Source organism: Aulonocara sp. 'chitande type north' Nkhata Bay, linkage group LG19 (assembly GCF_057382095.1).
Source record: "Aulonocara sp. 'chitande type north' Nkhata Bay isolate Kocher_YH1m ecotype deep benthic linkage group LG19, A_spYH_male_GT1.1, whole genome shotgun sequence".
In the NCBI taxonomy this organism is placed as follows: Eukaryota; Metazoa; Chordata; class Actinopteri; order Cichliformes; family Cichlidae; genus Aulonocara; species Aulonocara sp. 'chitande type north' Nkhata Bay.
This window is the reverse complement of record NC_141362.1, coordinates 19,479,435-19,501,557: the sequence shown is the minus strand read 5'-3', so window position 1 is coordinate 19,501,557 and position 22,123 is coordinate 19,479,435. Positions and strand designations below refer to the sequence as shown.

Sequence of the window (22,123 nt, the reverse complement as noted above, 5' to 3'; positions counted from 1 at the left end):
TAGTAACCAAAAGAATGAGATTGCAGGTGCAAGCAACAACAATGAGCTTCCTCATGAGTTGTTGGTCTCTCCATAAGGGACCTCTGTGATTCAGGTTGGCTCACAGCGGTGCTGCTACATCTCCACATTGAAAAAGAAGCCAAGTAAAGCCTCCTGGATGTTTCCTGGATGTTGAGTAAGACAAGGTGGCCTGGGAGAGGGAGGTCTAGGTGTAACTATCGCCATGACCCAAACCTGGATAAGTGAGGATGGATGAATGAATGGATGGTTTTTCAGACATAAAATGAAGTATTTGGCTAAAGTTTGTCCTTTCTCACATTAATGGATTTTTAAGTGGTAGTATTCGTTGTCATAAATCCTTTACCTTGGCAACACTAGTGGCATGTTCTACCTGTTGAGGCAGGTCCACAATATTTCCTAAGAGCTTTTTCCACTGAAGTCATGCTGTTCCTCTCTTTAGCTCAGATAAATGTCTCTGTTGTGAGAAGCTGAGCGACAGTTGTGCTGATGAATTGGCTTTGCAATTACGAGGCTCCAGAGGAGCGAATGGTCCTCTCCCTCCTCTCTTCCCAGTCACTAAGGACACTGTCTGTGCCATTAACAACACAAAGCTCTCCAGCCTCTCCCTGGACACCTTGGCCCCACTTCTGATAAAGAGCTGAAAGCAGATCCTGTCTAGCAGTGAATCGCCTGGCCTCACCTGGGACTGACCAATAAAGCCACTTGGCTCAAGAGCTGGGAATCATGGTATACCTGTGCATAATGGCAGCAGGGGGGAAATCACTTTGCTAAGACGAGAGATACACTGGCTTGAGTTTACTTTCAGTTAGGTAAAAACAGCCCATTGAATGACTTTTGTAGCAAATTCCTGAAGCTAATGATATAAAGAAGTAATGCTTTCCTGTCAGTATCCTCTCTGATGACCTCTTTCACATCAGCCCAGAATCCAGAAAGTCAAGCTGATGTCACTGTAATTAAAACACAAGTGGTGTTGGCTCTGAGGGGGCAGGAGTTCTCTAATGGCCCTGCATCCCCAGTGCCAAGGCTGCTCAATAATGCCCTCTTTTCATTCCTGCCAGACGTAGCCAGAACAAACAGGAGAAGAAGACAGGAAAGCACTAAGGGAGACAAGAGGAAGAGAGGAGTTTGACAGAAAACAGAAAAAGCATAATTCTGTGTGCTAGACTGTCTCATCTGTTTTTGTTACTCGTCTCGTCTACATAACAGCACTGAATTATTTATTTGCCTCTGCCAGGTGAAATAAGTTTATGAATACCTCCAGTGATGAGCTCATTAGTTTCCTTCCTAATCTCTGCTTAAAGACTAAAAAAAACATATTTATATGACCACAGACTTATTTTTAATTAAAGGATTATAATTAACGTAGATGGCATAAAAAAAGAAATCCTATTGGTTTTACTTCTGTAAACAAAATGAAAATAAATCCTTCAGGTTTTGAAACCACCTTCCATCACATTCCCATCATGTGATTCACACTGGAGTGACTTCAGTTTGCTGTCAATCTGACAATACATGACGTTCTGCATGATGTACAAACCATCACATTTAGAACTTGTTGATTAGCCTGTTTGTTTTAAGTGTTATAGCAAAAATGAGCAAATCCTCATTCACAAAGCTCGTGCTATTCTTGACAGCAGGTGATGCATACTGTAAACTAAGGCCTCTGTAGTCACTCTCACTAGATCCTCAACATCCTTTAACTGTGTATGACCCTGTGAGGTGTTTGTGAGCACTCATACATGCACAAGGCCATGTGTTTGCACTTACTGTAAAATGTGTTTACGTATTTCTAAATGGAATTAAGCCTTTCGGGGGGAAAAAAGAACTTTGTTAACCTTGCTCAACTTGTTTAACAGTGAAACATTCTTGTGTTTTGTTCAGGAGTTATCTGAGCTTCCAGACCTGTGGCTTACCAGTTGACTGACTGTAAAAAGAGATTACAGAGAATACAATCATTGGCCTTGGCTTCATCTGTAATGACGTTTCCACTGTCTTCAGAGGATGGATGCCACTCTTTTCAGGAAATATCTCCCAAGGTATTTAGATATTTTTCCTTTGCTTTTGCCAACATGTCAGGAGGGAGAAACCTCATACAGATGAGCTCTACTCTTCCTCAAATGCTTGAAATCCTTCAGCAAAAAGCACACACTGTAAACGGTAAATATATCAAGCAAGAACCCGATGACGATCCGGAGGACAGTGCCTGATAAGATTTAAGGGCTGACAAAGGCAGCTTCACTTAAACCACTTAGGCCATTAAGGAACAGCTAGGCATACCTGAACACAATGGCTGTCTCTTAGTCAAGACAGTGAACAATGCCATATGTTCTTACAGGCTCTAGCTTCTTTCTGCAGGCTCTCTCCCTCTTCTTGTCTTTATTTCATACTTCACTTTCTCCACAATCATCAGCAGCTTATAGTGCCTGAGTGGCAGCATTAGGAGCCATATAAAGCTGTCAGGCCATTTACCTCCAGCTCTTAAGCATGAAGGTGATAGATTCAGTGACTGTAGTGAAACAGCTAGACGAGCCTCCTCTGCTCCAGCAGAGGAGGCTGTTTATCCTGGCAGCCATGCCCGGGGTCCAAGAACCCTGACGTTATGCCCGCTCAGAGCCACTGTTCTGCAGACACCGGAGGGCAGAGCCAGGGTAAACACATGACCTCAGTGTTATGTGGCGTTGAATAGGGCTGGCGGTTAGACTCAGCAGCACCAGTGGGATCAATCACCACTCACTGAGGGGAATCCCGTTAGAGTGATCAAGAGGAGAAGAAGACAGGAAGATGGAAAAGAGCAGCGGGACGGACTTAAAGGTCGATTGATGAGTTGGTCATAATTTATTTGTTGTTGCTGTGACTTACAAAAAAATGTAATTAACTAGTGGGCCAAAGTAATTGTGTGTTGATAACAAATCACACAGGGAATAGCATGCACTAGTACTAGTTTTAAATACGCCAGACTGTCACATTGCACATGTACGAATATGTGTTAATGGATTATACAACAAGCCAACTACAGCTCCTGAAGCAAGAAGCAGAGTTAGTGAAAGCGTATTAGTTTGCCTTACTGAACAAATTTGTCCCTTGCCTTGTCCCTTGGTTGCCACTTGTTGTTGAGCTACCTGCAAAAAAGAGAAACTGTGATTAAACCTAATGGGAGTGGATGTCTTCTTTTTGGGTTTGTTGGGACTTTTTTTTGGTCACACAGCAAATGTTATATTTTAAGTGCTTAAGGTAATTTGGCTATTAATGGATATTAATGCTTAAAATATAATTTCTTAATATTCAGCACCAAGTAAAATTCTACTCTCCACAAATATTTGAACTGCAGCTGCTCTGAGAATCGTCGTTGTTGTTAGGCTTGTTTGACAAATGCTAATAGTCTCTATTAGGAGCAAACTTATTATTAGTACTTCAGTTTTTCTGCCCAGACTGTATGTGTCTAGGATTGGTTAATGCATCAGTCTTGTCTAAATATTCATTAGTGGGTGCTGAGTGCATTAGCCTTCTTTGGACTGCGAACTGATTCAACTGTTTGTCACTTGCAGTACAGTTACTTCATCTTTTACTTAAAATTACTGTCTTACTGTGACTGACTTCACATTTTTAAGCTATGAAACCATAATTATGTTTATTAAACTATGTAACAATAATGAAATATTAACAACAGACTAAAGCCATAAAAGAGTTGCAGATGAGCTCCTAATGCCAACTGGCATCTCTGTCCAGTTGCTGAAGGAGGCCAGCCATGGTCTTACTGCATGGTTGTGCTGGCACAGCACTCTCAGTCATTTTGATTTCCTAGTTTTCTCCTCAGCTTCCTTCTTCCTCTCTTACCCTCCTTGCTGACGCCCAGGCAGCCTTTCAGCTCCTGCAGGGAAATGGCTTTGTCCTTATTCAGATCACAGTAGTCGGTGAACTTTCGGGCACATTTCTTGGGTTTGGCTTTCTTCTTCAAGTACTTCTTGAAAGGCTTTAGTTCCTTCTTGTTGATGTCTTGACTACCATTGTTATCCAACTGGGCAAAGTACCAGTGCACCACCCTCTCTTCTAAAGTGTGACTGGGGTCAGGCTCCACAAACCTGAGTAGATACAACAGGCAACAGAAACTGAAAAAGAAAATCTGATGGAAACTCTTCAAAAAGTAATGTGAGGGCAGAATTACTTTTGGGACATTCACCACATCAATAGCCACAACTTGGTCAAATTTACTGTTAAATTACAGTAAAGTACTAGCAGAGAAGTTTCCAGGACTGGGCTCACATTTTGCAGTGTCTACAGTAATCCACAGCTTCTTACTATTAACAAAAATGATGTACTGTCTGGTTGCTGTTTTACAGTTATAATTATTTTAATGTTTCTATTGTACATTCTATAAAAGGTTTATTAGTACAAAATATAACAGGATGTCCTCATCCATGTACCCTGAATTTAATTTCTGGTCTTTGAATTATGGAAGATAACAACTTTGATGCACTTTCTCTACTTTTTACTTCTCAAAAGTCCATTAAAAGAAATGCTTCTGTATTCAGCATTTTAACAACCACCCTGAAGATAAAAGCTGGCAGAAAAACACAGAACACTTATCACCAAAGAAAAATATAATGTGTTATGCCAGAAAAATGTAAAGTAGATTACAGTTGATATTTCCTTAAAGGCATTTACAGTATTTAACTATATGGACACTGTTATTCCAAAATATCATTCAGCTCCATCATACACACATCTTTAGCACCAATGCATAGTAACTCCTGAAGTCTAGTGTCCAGATCTTCACATTGTGTGTCATAGAAATACTCTGTGTTTGCAATTCATTAAACCAAAAGGAAACAATGTTTTCCACGAACAATCAGCCAATATGTCAGTCTGTGGTATGTGACGCTACTTACCTCCCACCACCAGAGGGGGCTGGTGAGTTTATGGCTTGCACCATGTCTGTGGTGAGGGCATCTAACAAGCTTGTAATGAATTCCACTTTCTTGCCCTCAGGGCAGCCTGGTGCAAATAAAAGACAAAAATACACCAAAATTACCTACCACAACTAATTTGAGCCATTAGGCCGCAATGAAGAGCCTCTAAACCTTCAACACCAGTGAACCACTGTGACAGATGTCAAATAGAAAACGTCTGTTAGACCGTCAAAACCTTATATAGAGCTTAGTGACCAAGTAAATCTGTTAAAAGTGACCAGGTGAAAAACATGAACATATGAATGTATGCTTTAACAGAGGTGAAATACATTGTTTGGCTGTTTTGTTAGACTTCAAAAACACAGAGCTGAGGCACATGGGTGAGGTGGGGCAGAAGTGTGCTGTGATGAGAGAGCTTTCTTGAGCAGAGCAGACCTGTTAACTTTTATGGCACAATTTTGAACACCTTGGGTAGCTTTTTTTAATTGCCCAGATGTATTTTAAAAGCACACAAAACCAGTGCAAAATTTTCCCTCCTAATTGTGTCTCTTAAAGGGAAACTTCAAACGCAGCTGCACTGTAAACTAATCTTCCTATTCTGCCTTTTTTTTTCAGTCTCTTCTTTTTTCTCTCGAGCTCTCTCTGTAGATCCCCCTCCTCCCCCTTTCTCTGAGGATTTGTGGCCTCCTCATCCTCTGCACCATTCACGTCTTTTCTTTCCTTTTGTGTTAGCTCAGGACGGTCTGTGGGAGGCGGGTTGATGCCCCGCCAGGTGAATCCAATTAGCATTTCCTACAGCATGACAAGCTTGAAGAATCTCTACCTCGCTGTGCTTTAATCCAAGTGTTAAATTGGGGTGTTATGAAGCGCAAACTGTTATGTTGTATGTAGCTTATGAGGCAAGGTGGTTCAGGATGTCTGCCAGCATAAAAGAAGCTGCGGGCACATGAAAGCTGCTACAAACATGATTGTTGCAGGTATAAACATAAAGAAGGGTATTTACCCTTGAGAGACTCCAAATGAGACCCCCCCCCCCCCCCCACTCCCCCCTCTCAACACCTAAAATGAAGTTAAATACTGGTGGGTGTTGAACAATATATGCAGCAATACTGGTATATCTGTGACAGGCCAGCTGATAAAGTCAGGCTTTACCTACAGAGCAGACACTGTAAATACTGCATTGGCGGCATATGTATGTGGATGTGTTCAACCTTTCAATTTGAAGGCATTTGCTGATTCATGAAAAGTGTAATTTTGCTTTACTGTTTGGTGGACTTTACCATTATCACATTACAAATTGCATTGTCCTAAACAATTCTATTCAAAGTATAGCCACAGGCAACTAAGGCTTTACTTTACTACAGTTGAACTTAATGGATCTCATCCTTTGGTCTCAGAGGACGAGCTGTTATATGCTCAAAAGGACAGAAGCAATATTGTCATTATGTGTAGTTGGTGAGGCTGAACCTGTAGCCAAATGCTGTTAAGCCTCACCTCTTAAACATTCTTTTTTCACCATTGCCTTGATGTGACAGCCATGAAATATCATGCTTTGTTGTGGCGGTTCAGAACATCCCTCTACAGTACATAAAAATATCTACACTCAGCTCCCTGCAGTATCCAACACCACCAGCAGCCCCCCCACATGCCTTGCCACCACACCCCACAACACTAACACCTTCCATAAAACATACCACACATCTGCTGCACAGTCAGGAGTATGCTTGACTCTGTAAACTCACCAGATGGGGAATTAAACAAGAGTTACAATGCAGCCTTAAATGATGGGGAAACAGAGGGGCAACAAAAGTAAGTGAGCAGTAACAAGGGCAAAGGAGTATGAGCCTATGTTACGACCTCTGGCTCAGGGGGCAATCTGAGTCGTGCATACTTAAAACTTTCCAGGTTACATTCTTTAACATGGATTTAAAAGCAGAATTCATGTGGATTATTATGTAGGACCTGGGCTTTTTTTTTTTTTTTTTTTTTTTTTTGCAATAGCCACAAACAGGTATACATTGACAAACCACATCTCTGTGTATATATACTATTTTTCAGTTATTTGCTTATATCATTCATCTTAAATAGCTACAAAGAGTTTTTTTACATTATATTTTGGTATAGGTTTCTCTGTTTTGGCAGTATTGACTTTAAAAGTTCTCTTGAATATGATGCACCTTCCTTGTGGTGCTCAAAGTGCCAAAAAATAAATTTAAAAAACTTAAGCAGCAATCTCTCTTTCCAGCAAAGAGACATTGTTGTGAACAGATTCATGTAAAAATCATTTTCTTTCTACCAAACCACACTTGCCAATCCCTTCATGCTACAGAAGCTTCCATTTACCCATGACAAGCAGCCAGTCCCGGTGAGAGGGAGTAAACATTGATGCTTTCCCCCTCAGCTAAGCTGTGTTGTTGGCTAGAAGCTACTGTTTTGATATTAAAGTCCACTGACAGTTATTATTTGGAAAGCAAGTTTAATCTCTAAAGCAGCTATAAAAATTCTACCAGATAATAAATGGAAAGTTTCTGTACTCCCACAACCAAATTGGATTGAACTGCAGTGAAAAAGTGAAGTGACCTTGCAGTTCTCTGCCTTGGAATGCTTCTTCTGTGTCCGAGACTCGAGATCGTGCAGCTCCATCGCACTCAGGCGTCTGGTACCTGTTACAAAGAGGCAAGCACATGGCTGCATGAGATAGAAGCCGAAGAGGAAAAGCGTAAATCTGTCTTAGCAAAGTGTGAAAAATTGGAGACATCAAAGGAGTTGATTTCGAAAGATCTGAACAGCTAGAGAAGGAAAAAAAAAAATCATCACCTGAAACTAAAACCGAACCGAACTAAACAAAAAAACCACCACAATCCAATTAGTCTTCCATGATCTCATTTGCAACATGTAACAAATGATTCAAATTCTGACTTCTTCAAATTACAACCTCTTGCTCTCTTGTCTTTGATCTGTATGCTCTCCCTTCATCTCAGTTGACCGTGATTAACCTTTCTTTATAGCTTGATAAATAAATTGGATTTGAAGTGCACAGAGCTTTTTTTTTTTTCTCAAAGCCATAACAAACTGTTCAGCATTACGCGTGGCATGACTCGTTTTCTCCTGGCTATTATATCAGTGGTTCGTGAATACGATGGAAAATGGAGCACATGTGTTTGATTTGTCTTTTTTTTTTTTTTTTTTAAGCAAAAGCAAGTTATCAACTCTATATTTTTTCACACAGTCTGCACAGCCACTGATCCAAGATGGGGATATCTGATGGATGACTCTGCACATTGCTGTTTGGAGAAGAGAAACTGGGATGTATGACATGAGTTCTAGTCCAAGTGTATTTTTATGTGAAGGAATAATCACCTCAGGGTTTTCATAAAAGAGCTCTGAAATGCAGATCAGAATTTGCTCTGTCTAAAGTTTCCTGTTGTGCAAGTGATTTATCCTAGGGTGTCAAAAAATAAATAAATATGCCTTCTGGTATCTTATTGATTTGAAACTAAACTTGAGCTATTGTCTATTCAAACAGAAGACCATATCTTCAAATTTGAAAAATGTCTTTACTTCAGCTTGTAAAGCATTAAGCCTTTTGGAGAGAGAGAATGATGATTCCTTTTCAGGAACAAAATCAGTTCATTTCTTCACCAGTGCATGCTTATAGTCCACGCTTTGTCTTTGTCTCGCCACTTGTTTGAAGTTGTAATATTCATCTTCTGATTACAAATCACGAAAACATTTTACAGAAACAAAACATGAGCAGTGAACACTCATTTTTTTCGAACGTGTTTTTAATTCAGAGATCCCCCAACATGAAGCTCGTGCACAAAAAATACTGTGCTTTCCTCAAAGCAATGTAAACAGTAGCAACTGCACTAAAAACAAAGTCATTCCAGAAACAGAGTGTTTATAGCTAGCTAACCGAAATTCACATAATCTTGGAACTAATTGCTTTGGCAAGTGAACTGGCAAGAGAGCTTGGATCCAAAACTTTCTGGATAATATAACTGACCAGTCTGTCAGTGGGTCCACCACTTTAGTCTGACTTACAGCAAAAAGGTGTGTTATTCTTGAGCTTCTCCTTTGTTGATCCAAGTGAATTATTTTGGGGGATTGATTGCCTCAAATTTTGGAACCAATATGTGCTTTTCAGGAATGGATTCCTAGATTGGTGATTATGACTCCATAATCATTCATTCTCAGATGCCCTCAAATTAACTACCGTAGAGCACTCTTGTTTAAAATTAGACAGATTATTGTTTTTAACACATTTCAGTAGTCCTGTTATTAGCATGTCAGTTATTCATATGATGGCAGACAGACATGCATATCAAATCAATTAAAAACATCTGTAACTACTATAATAAATGATATTGTTTCTTTACGTGATTTTTCTGATAATCTTACCTGGTAGAGGTTCCAGGAATGGGGCGTCCCGTGTCCACCAGAACACACCAACAGTAGCCTGTGGACTGGTGGCACTGGACGGCCTTGTAAAGGCCTCCAGGTCCACAGTCGGGGATGAAAATGGCCTCACGAGGATTCTGCAGAGCCTCTTCCAGAGCACTCTGTCTCTCCTGGTCACAAGAGGGAACTTTCTCTAAAAGTATTAGAAACACACTCAGTACAGGAAAATAACAGATTTGGGAAACCAAATACAGACAGCACATATACAAAAAATTACTACTACTAAATTAAAATGTGAAATATGTGGAACAGGGTTCTGGAAGTGTTCACTGCAAACCAGATGTTGGCCTCTGGTAACATTTTATGTGGCCTGTGAGCACAAAAAGGGAAAAAATCCATTAATGTGCATTTTATTCAGGACATGAATGACAATTAACAACATAAAGCCTTATGTCCTGACCAGGCAATTTATAAATACAAACCAAAAGTTTTAATATGGGCATTTTCCAGTGAGACTCAGTCATGTACTGGCTGTACAAAGAATCAGTCACACAGTTCCCAGAGACCTGTAACCATCTCGTAACTACCGGTCATGAGGAAAATTTGTATTCTCCAACAGGTTGCAAATGGTTGCTGAGAGTTACTATGAAATTGATTGCTGTTCTGTTAACTCAGGTCTAGAAACGAGTCGGTGATTCCCACGGTAATCATCAGTCACTAAGGAAAAGTGTGTACTCCATGAGCAGTTGGCAAGGGGGTTGCTAGAGGCTGCTGGAGGTCACTAACAGGTTGCTGTGGTCATTTGTAGTTTGGATGGAAAATGCTGACTTGTCTGCAAATATTCAACTTTTACTTTGAAGTGTGTTTCAGGTTTGCATTGCACTTTTTCCAAGTTTCACTACACCTTCAAGAATAAATGACATGTGTTTCAAGAGAAGTAAACATCGTCCATGCAAACTATAAGCAACCACAACAATTGTAAAGCCAGCAACCTCAAGCAATAACTTACCTACCAGTCGCAGACACACTTTTTTTCGCAACCTGTGGTTATCAGGGTGTCACTGACAGGTTCCCTCTGAGACTCAGACCTGAATTAATGCCATTTTCACATGTGTGGTGACATATGTTGGGTGAATGCGCCCTGCCCCTTTCTTGAATTCAGCTGCCATCCGGTTCTCCTGAGAATCAGCCACCTGACAGTATAAAAGCTAGGGAAGAGCTGCTTGGTCAATATGCGTTAGGACCAGCCTTGAGAGTATTGAGCTATAGTGGTGTCTTGTCTGAGCTGTGACTGAGAGTTTATCTGGGGGTCATAGCAGTAGATATTACCGGACAGAGGTTTATGTAAGAAAGTAAATGTTCCATTCAGTCATTTGTTCTCCCAGCACCTTTGTGCAAAGTCTGTGTGAGCCCATGTTAAAATACTGCACAGCAAGCATGTGGATGCCAGGCATACTCCCTCCAAGCATGTTCCAGGGAGGCAATTGTCACTGTTTAGTAACAACATTGGGTTACGGAGAGATAGTCACATTCTTAACTGCAGATTTTTTTTAAAAATCAAATAGGTCTTTTGTTAAATCACCAATTTTTGACCACCCCAAGAGTAATGCCATTAGCAGCAAAGTTAAATTATGGCTTTACCCACCGCAGTCTTACATGTTTCTGCTCAAAAACAGGCCTCAACCCTTGAGAGATGCTCCTGCAGCACCTTGTCTCAGTGGATGAAGAATGTATTTATATTCACATCCATTTAATCCATTGCTCACTCTTAAGCCATGTCCAACAGAGCTAACTGCTGAGATAGTTACCAAGGTGATTAAGTGTGCTTTGGTTGCTGCAAATCCATTCTTCATTTTACATTCAAGTACGCTATGATGAAGCCTTAAGCAACAATAACAGAGCCACAGTGACTTTTCTTCAAGGTGGTGACATGTGGTGGTGTTTTCACATTAAGGGGCTGACTAGTGCCAAGACAGTGCCTGCAGTCTCGGCTTTTGCTACCAAAGAATAACAGCTGTATCACACAGCCCCTGCCTATTTCAGATCAGCATCAGAGAAGTTGAGCAGTGAAAACAGAAATTAGATTTCTGGTCTTTACATAATTTAAGACCATCCAATAAAAAGCGGGTTGTATTCAACCCCTTTACGTTAGCAAGCACAATAGCAAATCAGTAGTTGTGAGCACTGCTCTGGGCATTTCAGAATATGTTGCTGTTGATTTAAACATGTAGACATGGTGAAGTTGACCTGCTTAAGTCCAAACCAAGCATCAGAATAGAGAAGAAAGGTTATGTGAATGTAGCATGATTGTTGGTGCCAGACAGGCTGCTCTCAGCATTTCAGATCTACTGGGATTTTCCCACACAACCATCTCTAGGGTTTGGAGAGAATGGTGAGAAAAAGAGAAAATATCCAATGAGCTGCAGTCCTCTGGGAGAAAATGCCTTGTTAATATTAGAGGTTAAAGGAGAATGCCCAACCTGGTTCAAAATGATGGGACGGAAACAGTAACTCAAATAATGACTTCTCACAACAAAAGTATGGAGACGAACATCTCTGAACACGCAACACATTGAACCTTTTAGTAGACTGGATGCTACACAGGCTACCCAAAAATAAAAAAAAAAAGAAGATTGAAAGAAAATTGCCTGGTCTGATGAGTATTGCTTTCTGCTGACCGTCATCTAAAATCCACAGACTTCCTGATTATTGCAGTTAACCATGACCATACCTTTGTGAACACTCCAATCATTTCTTGGTTTCTTGTACCTAAATGGCCTCCACAGTCACCAGAGCTCATTCCAATAGAACAACCTTGGGGTTTTAGTGGATCAGGATGTGGTACGAATCATGCCAATATGGACCAGAATCTCTGAGTAATGTCCCCAGCAACATATACAATCAACATTAAAAACAATGAAAGCAGTACTGAAGGCTTTAAAAGGTCCAACCCATTACTAAGAAGTTGTACCTGACAGTATTGACAATAGCTTTGAAGTTTTTAAATTACACACATAATACCTTGTGTAACTCTTTTCTACATGGTTATAGACTCCCTCTCCTCTTTCCTACACCTGTATTTCAAAAGCAAATATAATGATACTATCATGGTCTTTTTACAAATTCACAATAACACAGAAAGCAGTGTTCTGGTGCCTTAGCAGGAAATAATAATAAAAATCACAGTGCTGATTTAAAGGCTGACATTTAAATCATAATGCTGTGCTTAGAGTACAGAATATTATTGTCTGTTACAATGGCTGCCGTATCCATTTAGTCATAAAAACTTGTCTTTTTATGACTGAGACACATGACAGATCTACACTGGTCCCTGATCAATCACGGCTGCCATCTTTCATGAGATGCCTGATGTCACTGGATGGAAGTTCAGGAAAAGAGTGTAAACGGCCAATGGTAACCAGATAGTATTACGATACTGGCTGTCTTGTGTTTAATAGTTCCACCTAGCTACTCCAGCAACATTATTCATCTTTTGCTTTGCTTTGTTTCCAGTTTTGCAAAGCTGAGCAGGGGAAAAAGTCTAAACAGCTGGAGGAGCACTCTGTACTCACGTCAGTCAACTTTACAGAAGTGACAGAATTGTTTTGAGTCTTCCACAATTTTTCCAAGATGCAAGTCTTTCTGTGACACTGACTGACTGACTGCTGTACACGATCCTCGCTTTCATCCCCAGCTTAAACAAGTGCCCTGCTTTGTCCGCATCACGCAATAATCAAGCTGATATCATGAGCGCAAAACTTTATAGGTGGCGTTTTGAGAACACTGGGTCATGAAAAACCTAGCATGTCATTACTTCTGTTTCTTTTTGTTTTGGCAGTGACTGTGTGCAAAACAAAATACTCTCTTATCACGATCCATGGTGAAGTTAATAAAGGTGGAGATGACGGTGGTGGCAGGTTCAGCAGAAGGCCTGAGACCTAGCGGAGGAGAGTGGGAGGTGGGGAGGTCAGATTTCCTGAGCGTGGCTGCCAGCACAGAGCTAAACGTGTCCTTGCACTAAAGAACATTTTTTGTCCTGTAAGGACTCATACTCAAGTGTTCTTAGTGCTGTCCTCGCCAAGGTTCCTTCACATCCAAATTATTTAGCACTGTTTATTATACAGAGGTTATGCTGGCGCCAGGCACTAGGATTCCCAAAAGAAAATTGTTTTTGTACATATAAATGGAAAAAGGCTGGATGCTTGCAATGTAATCCTTTCAGTTTTGTGTGGACATGAAATTCAATCAACGTCGTCCAGGCCTGCCTTGGATATCTGCATTTCTGCTCTATTTATTTTTTGTTTTTGTTTCTTTTTCAATTTTATTTCCCTTCCTTTGACAGGAACTGAAAGACAAGAAACACAAAACCCTCAGAAAACAAATATTGTAGTTTGGGTAAAAAAATGAAACCCACACAAGTGGAAGTCAGGAACAGTTGTAACAATGTGATCATTGTTGTTGTGATTTTCTTCAGGGCAAATTGATAATGAACAAAAGATGGCTGTCTGCAGTATCTTTGATAACACACTTGCCCCATTTTATACGTCTCACTTTGGCCATTGTTACTGAGGCTCCAGCCTTAGCAAAATAATTTTTAATCTCCTTTTTTTCTTTATTCCTATGCTTGTTGTGACCACTCTCACTTTCTCAGTCCTTTCCTCCACTCCTCTACATCTTTTTCTTTCTTTTTCTTTTACCCTGCTTCCCTCCGTCCTAATTCCTCTGTCTTTAAACCTGCTCTCCCCCCTCCGATTGCTCTCTTTTTCACTTCACTTCAATGGCTTTCAGCTGTTTGGTAATCACTGCAACATTGTCTGCCTTCTCTGCAGTTAAGATGGCAGAAATGTTAGTAATAGAGGAACTCTGTGAGGATGTATATAGGTGCATGTGTTTGTCTTTACAACACAACAAAAGCATTGAGATGATAGAGACTCATTAAAAAGATGGTGTAACTTTTGAACACATCAACCGAACAGCCGAAACCTGTTGCTGTGCACACTTATTGCCCTTTAAAGTTAAACAAGTGCATCCTGCCCTCTTGCATGACATGTAAATGGGATTACAAGAAACAAAAGTCTTTTTAAGACTGCAAATGTTTAAACAAAATCATGCGCATTAATGACATGATCGCATTATATCCCTTCAGCATTTTTGTTTTTCTTTTGTTTGCTTCACCACAAGAGAGGAGTGGTGGTTTTTAAGTTTCTGCTTCTCTGTACACTTTTAAAAATGAGCTGCATGACAGAGCGCTTCCCCCTGCTTGCAACATTTGATCAACAGCACGTCAAAGTCTGGCAACACAGCATCTGTTTGAAAAATGGACCTTGCTTTGCTTTGCCTAAGCAAACACATTTCACTAGCACAATCTCCACATCGCTCTAAATCAGAATTATTGAGTGTCCAGAGACAAAGCCTGTAAATGAATAACGCAGTTTATGTGCGTGCGGGATGTCTGCTCCATTAGGACTCAGGTTATTTCACTTTGTATTTAAAGACAGGAAGGTTTAAATAAGGACTGTTATGCCAAATCTTCTCTGCTTAGAAATGATTTTATCCAGAAGTTAATAAAGCAGTTTGTCAGTATAAGGAGCCCTGCCAGTCTCTGCCCTTGTTCTAGAGTCAAGTGGAGAAATTGCCTGGTGGGTAGAGAGATTTATTCGCTGTCTCTTCCCTTTCGCGTGCCGAATTGCCCGAGTGAGTGAGTGTATGTGTATGAATATAATACAACAATATATCACCTTGCTAGTACCCATTTGGACAGCTTTTGCCTTTAGAACTGCCTTGATTATTTTTAATTTATTTTTGATCTGTGCTGACTGGACAGCGTCACAAAGTTGCTCCAGATTTGTGACCTGCACATCCATGATGTGTATCTCCTGTTCCACCATATGGAGTTACTCTATTAGAATGACATCTGGTGACCGTGGAGGCCATTTTGAGTACAATGGACTCACTGTCATGTTCAAGAGACCAGTCTGAGATTATTTGATGTTTGTGACATGGTGTGTTATCCTGCTGGTGGAAGCTTTTGAAGATTAATAAACTGTGGTCATAAAGTTAGGCTGTGGCATTTAAATGATCAGCTTGTACTTTTTTTCTTGGTTAAATGATTATAAAAATTACAAAATTGCTAGAAAATTCTAAAGACAGAATGGATCCATGAATGAAGTATGAGAAAGGGCAGTTTTTGCAGTGAAGAAGAATGGGGTTTTAAATCTTTTTAGGGTTTTAATGTTTTCAAAACATGTTAAAAAGGAAGAAGGCAAAGCATTAAGGATATTAACAAAAGACAAACAATGGACTTTTTTTTTACTAACCAATCAGAAGACACGCTGTAATTGTGTATGCTGGAGCTAACAAATTACAAATTAGTTATTTAATTTATTGATTTCCTTCTTGAGTTATCGCATTCACAAGATTTTCAGAAGACTTGACCTCTGACCTTAACCTTCAGGTTGATGCTACTGCAATTCAAATCCAGCTGAGATTTTTAGTAGATACACCTTTGGCATCAATTTGAAACTCTTATATCGCCTCGTTCTCCAGTTACAGCATTGACAAACATGGGCGTCAACGGCACCCACACCTCCAGCTAATGACAACGGTCCGAGAGCCTTTTACGGCTGATGGGTAAAATTGATAGATGTGTTTTTGTTCCTTTGTTGCCACAAAGTCTTGTAGCTAAAAGAATTTGTGACTGATCTTTACTAGGGATGGGTACCGGTGTCCGGTGCCATGATGGCACCGGTTCTGACATAAACGGTAGTAACCAGACCGAAAAGCAGCGCACATTTCGGTGCTTTATTTCGGTGCTTTTTTTTTTCCTGAGCTGTGATACACTTCTAGCCAATCATTTTACGTTTCCGAGGATAGTAGGCGGGGCCAGGTACGTACGTTCTGTTAGAGCAGAGCTACAGATTAAAAATGCCCAAGGCGAAGCGGTCAAAAGTCTGGCTGTACTTCACAGCAAAATATGCAAACTCAGCAGCCTGCAACAAGTGCTTTAAGCTGATACTGTGATACTGTCAAAGGAGGTAACACCAAGAATCCGATTAAACAGCTGGCGACGCATAGCGTTTTTTTTAAAAGCCGAGAAATGCGCTGTATTTGATAGTTTGCTGCTAGACCTCACACCGTGCATGTCGGGTGGGTTGCCAGTTATCGGACCCGGAGCAACATCCCCCAAAAACCCGAAGAATAGAGTCCTGGCCCCTAGCCCTGCCAGTGTAGCAGAAATGATGAGGATGATGATGCAGCAGCAGCTGTTCTTCTCTGCGTGAGTAGCTTAATGTTGTTCGTGTGTAATTTACGTTGAGTAGGCTAACCACGTTATTACATTAATGCATGTAAGGTGAACTAGCAAACACCGTCGTAGTTACGTGGCTGTCTTCTTGTTTGATGGCAGATATTCCCTTCACCCTGGCCAAAAAGGCTAAAATGACCAAAGAAAAAGTGGAAAACAGTTAAACATGAGAGGTTTTTGGACAAAGTTTGTGTTTTTTCCATTGATTAAGCACTTCTTCCAGCCAAGAGTGATACCATATATGCCCCATAGCTGCAGAAAAGGCTAACATTGTTATCTTTTTACAAAAAAAACAGCTGAACATGAGAGGTTTTTGGACAAAGTTTGTGTTCTCCATTCTTTAAGCACCGGTTCGAGCACCGTTTAAGCACCGGCACAGTTTCAAAAGTACCGATTTGGCACCGGTATCGGATAAAACCTAAACGATACCCATCCCTAATCTTTACATTGTTGAGGTATTTTTTCCTGTTTTTTGGGGTTTTTTTGGCAGATAAAATGCACATGCAAAATGTGACCTCTGCCTTAAAAAGTACCAGCAAACAATGCTACAGCTGCCACTGTTAATGGAAGAGATGCTATCAGTACCAACCTGCTTTGCAATGAGGTAAAGTCACTACATTTAGAAGTCCTGCCCTCTCATGTTAAGTTTATTTCACCCCTAAACTGAGAGTAGCTTTTTCACTTATTGTAATATTACTAATACTTAAAGTAAAATATACTTATTTTACTTTATTGTATTTATTTCAGATTAGTTTTTACCTAATTAATTTTTCATACTGTATTATATGTAAGTTATATGCCCTTCTACATATTTCATATATGTTTGTTGTGAACTTTGAACTGCTATAACAAAGGAGTTTTCCCACCAAAACAAAATATATCTTACCTCTTCTTTTCTTTATCTGAAATGTACAGTAAGCTACATGGACAGTATAATCAACATGTGCAAAGAATTGTGAATGCTGGTATCTCAAAGTACAATAAAAAATAATTTTTTTAAATAGGTAACATTGTAACATAAGAAATTATTTATATTGTGGATATTTTGTAACGTAACAAGTACTCTTAAAAGTAACATTACCCAGCACTAGTAACTAGCTCATTAAATTAAAGAATTACAAAAGAGCCAGTGCACTTAAGAATGTAAGCAGAAGAAGTGTACTGATACAAGTTTTCAAGAACAAGGATGATGTGCAAAACTGTTGTAGCTATAGAGGGATAACGCTGAAGCTAGGTTAAGATCAGAATTCATGAGGATTGGTGAAAAAGTATAAAGAAGGTCAAAAGGAGTTACACAGTGTTCTTGCTGATCTAGAGAAAGCATATGATGCCAAGAGAATGGCAGAGAGGATGGTGCTGGATATGTATTGCTGGACAGTAAGACAGCGGTGAGGTGTGGGGTGGGAATGACAGATGGGTTCAGAGTGGGGATGGGATTACACTGGGGATGACACTGCCTGACAGATGAGGTCAGGCAGGAATTTCCTTGACTATGATGTTATGATCTGTGGTGAGAGTAGGGAGCAGATGGAAGAGAGCCTGGAGAGGTGGAGGTATTCTCTGGAGAGAAGAGGAATGAAAGAACGACAGGATACATGTGTGTGACTGAGAGGGAAACGGGTGAAAAAGTGAAGGAGACAATTTTAAATACCCGGGGTCAACCATCCAAAGCAACGGACACTGCACAAGAGAGGTGAAGAAGAGAGTGCAGGTGGGGTGGGTGGAGAAGAGTGGAGGGGGTGATTTGTGATAGAAGGATAGCATGAAGTGTAGAAGGGAAGGTTTACAAGATGGTAGTGAGACCTGTTATGATGTATTTTTTGGAGATGGCGGCACTGACAAAAAGACAGGCAGAGCTGGAGAGGGCAGCGCTAAATATACGGGATGGACAAGATTAGAGAAGACAGACAAACTTAGCGAGGAACGGTTGTGATTGTTTGGATATGTGCAAACAGGAGGGATGGTGGATATATTGGACAAAGGATGTTTAATATGGAACTGCCAGGCAGGAGGAAACCAGGAAGACCACAGAGAAGAGATTCATGGATGAAGTGAAGGAGGATATGAAAAGGGCTGGTGTGGCAGAGGAGGATGGTTGGGATAGAATGAGATGGAATCAGACGATCAGCTGTGGTGACCCCTAAAGGGAGCAGCCAAAAGAAGAAGAGGTTTAAGTACACTTCCTCCAGTAACTGTTATTTGCTTTCCAACTTTAAATTAGGCACAGGCACACAATCTCCTTTGACAACACACACAAACACACACGCGGTTTGCAATCACATGCAGATGTAGACACACACATCGCTCATGCCTCAAATGTGATGACATCTCCCCCTCACTCGGCCTTGTCGCTTGTCCTTTGAGGACACCGGATGCTAATTTGAAACGGGAAGCTGGTGTTTCCACAGAAGTTTCAAAGAGCTGTCACAGCAAATACCTCTTAGATAAAATACACCCCTCAATGCTGACCACAGTTTCCCCTGCCACATCACCATCATTCATAATCCCAGGAAACCCCAAGGTACAATCAAGTATTTGTATGCCTCATTGTTTGCAGCGTAGCATGTAAAATCAGATTTTGTGGTAAATGGCAGACAAAAAGGTTTAGGATGAAAGAAGAGTTGTGAGATTACATAGATGCCTCAACAATATTTAGATGCAAAATACTGAGGTGTGCAAGAAGACGGGCAGACAAACTACTGGTGAGATGTGGTGAATTTTTTTCTTTTTTCCTTTCAGTATTTTAACGGCAAAAACTACGGGGCTTACAAGTCTGCAAGCTTCCACATCAGTTTTCATGGGTATTTGATTTCCTGAAAGTCTGATTAAATCATAAATGCTTTTTTAAACACTCGTGGAAACATTATAGCTCAACACCAACACAGTAAGTGCCTGATTTGCACTTTTCCCCCCCCCCATTTTTTCCATCTTTAGGAGATACAGTCTGAATGAAAGATTTATTATTGAAGAAAATAGACTGTTTTTAGACTTTTGAAGATTTACATCAACCCATATATATCAGCTAACCAATATATCCATCTACTCCTAATACACATATGCTCACACAGGCCACACTTCATTCACTCCTCGACTTGGTACAGCCATCAAACCTCCCAGAGTTTAGTGGACACGTCAAGGCGTAATTAAAAAGGAGACAGAGAAAGCTAAACAAATTACACCAAAGGAATGAAACCACAAAACATAACCCTGGCAGTGTAGGTCTGTCTTCAAGTTAAAACAGATTACATTTCATGGCAAGCTGGTGGTTTTGAAACTGGTTACACCGGAGCCACGTTTATATATACTTTGTTTAGGGTTCTAGCAACTTCTCTGATAGCTTTCATATCTTCCAAAGGTCAGTATGGCTAATTATTTAGCCTGAGTATGTAAAAAGTGTGGCAGAGAAGAGCTGAGTTTATCAGCATCCAACAATGCTATATTTTAAGGGCTTCACGCACACAAACTTGCAAATTAATGCATACCCCTAATGCCTTTATTTTAGAGAATATGTGTAGAATAAGCAGAAAATTTTTCTTTCACTCACCTGGTTTCCTGGAAGAGGAGCTGTTCTTTTTGTTCTCCTTGTAAACCAGCTGTTTTATCCATAGTGTTGGAGCAGTTATCTCTGCAGCGACAGAATGACAAGTTCTAGACAAATAGCTTTCACACATTTAGGTGATCTCGAGAAAATTTTACACACAGCCGTGCTTTATTTAACCTCACCAGTAGCTACTTATTTGAAAAGCAACATGCACAGCCAAGCTTTGCCCACAAAACCAAAGCTAAAATTGCATCCAAGATCCCAGTTTTTCCAAAAATATCAAATGTATCATTTGGTATTTTAACATCTGGCCTTTTCCATTTGATGTAATGGTGCATTCTTAAGACATGGGATGTAAGCACACAAAGGAGCAATGCTGTCAGCTGCCTTTAAACCTATGAGTCATTATAAATATACCATATGCACACTAATTATCTAAGCGACTGTGTAGGAGTTATTGAGGAGGCTTACCATCACCCTCAGGGGGGACATGAGTCTCCATGGTGGGTGTGGGCTTGGAGCCATCATCTGGGTTAAGGGTGAGAAAGAAACGGAAAGAGACTACTATTATTGAGGTTAATACAATCTACTCTCCAGAACTGTTGAATGGTTGGGATTTGCACATGGCCCGGCCAAGACAGACAGACAGACAGACAGACAGACAGACTGAATAATATAGAAAGGAGAGAGAGAGAGACAAACACCCACATGTGGTCCTGCACACATGCATCAATAAATCATCCTCACACCAACATGATCAGCTGCACATTTAGCACACTCACTCACACTCGCAGTGTAAACCACACACCCAGACACTCACACGAGGAGGACACCGCTCCTCAGGACAAATGCAGTGCAGATGTAGCATCAGAAAGCTGCATCCACAGTTAATGCAAAGAGGTGAAACTGTCTGTGTCGTCATTCTTAATTGTCAAATTATGTTGTAATGTATCGCTAGGAAGTAGGTCAACTGGTTAGTCTGCCCAAAAATGTTTGTTTTTGGTGAGATCTCAAGTTCCTTGAATGCATTAAAATTTGGAAATAATATACTCATGGATGTCCAGGGAATTTACCAAAGTGAATTCGGTGATGGTCTCATCGTTAGTTTACAATCACGTCACGCTGGAAAATTACTCCTTCACACCTTGGTTAAGTAGAAGGATATATAACAAAACCAGTTTAAAATGGAATCACACGAGTTTTTACAAAAATAATACGAGGTCATTTATTCTCCCAAGCGGATACGCATCACTCAAGCATCATCCTCGGGGCAAAGTCTTCAAAACACATGAAGTACTAGATAATTAACTGTCTCGGACACTAAAATAAAAAACACTAATAAGCCACAGAAGAATCTAATTAAGCAATATTTTCCTCTTTTTTCCTTTCGTAAAATATGCCAGTGTAGAAGGAGACTTAGAAGTTGTCGTGACTCCCTTGTTTTTGGCAGATGCAAATATGCAGTTCACTTTAACTACTAACCAAAACTACAAGTAATAAAATTGAAGATCACAGTATAAACGTTTATTCTTATTCATTACAGTTAAACACTGGTAAAATATTTGTGTCTCTGCTCCCACACTGAGGGCCAAATAAACTGCTGTCTTCAGTTTTCTTGGTAAATTATTAACTAAATATTTGACTTTCCTCCCTTAAACACATTAAATTCTGGCAATGCTAAAGTTCATATGGGTATAACAAAAATACAACAATTTAACTGTTAAGCAAAAACTAAAAACATTTCAAGTCCGTTTTTTTACATTTATAGATGTGATTATAAAGTTTTGCAACTCTGCCAATTAAAGATTCAAGAATGCTTTCTGGAAGTCGCCCTCTGTTATCACATGAAGACTTTTGAGTTTGCTATGTAGCCCTCAATCGCACACTGTTTCAAAGTGGCAGGTGAGCAAAGCTTTTATTGGCGAGGTGAAAATACTCCTGCATTTCAAT

The 22,123-nt window shown here is 40.2% G+C and overlaps 1 protein-coding gene across 9 annotated transcripts in view; it reads right to left on the bottom strand.

Moving 5' to 3' along the window:
- The window catches only part of smoc1 (SPARC related modular calcium binding 1), a 58,128-nt gene that overhangs the window by 7,087 nt on the left and 28,918 nt on the right, over positions 1 to 22,123 (bottom strand). For 3 of the 9 annotated variants that reach the window (XM_086275062.1, XM_086275064.1, XM_086275069.1), the window contains 7 exons: positions 20,645 to 20,737; positions 20,177 to 20,257; positions 9,330 to 9,522; positions 7,509 to 7,591; positions 4,908 to 5,013; positions 3,856 to 4,100; positions 3,107 to 3,140 (listed from right to left, as the gene is read on the bottom strand). In XM_086275062.1, the coding sequence (XP_086131188.1) occupies positions 3,107 to 3,140; positions 3,856 to 4,100; positions 4,908 to 5,013; positions 7,509 to 7,591; positions 9,330 to 9,522; positions 20,177 to 20,257; positions 20,645 to 20,737 (835 nt within the window). Of the gene's footprint in view, positions 1 to 3,086; positions 3,141 to 3,855; positions 4,101 to 4,907; positions 5,014 to 7,508; positions 7,592 to 9,329; positions 9,523 to 20,176; positions 20,258 to 20,644; positions 20,738 to 22,123 lie in introns of all 9 variants that reach the window. The other 6 variants (XM_086275063.1, XM_086275067.1, XM_086275068.1 and 3 more) reach the window with 4 other exon arrangements.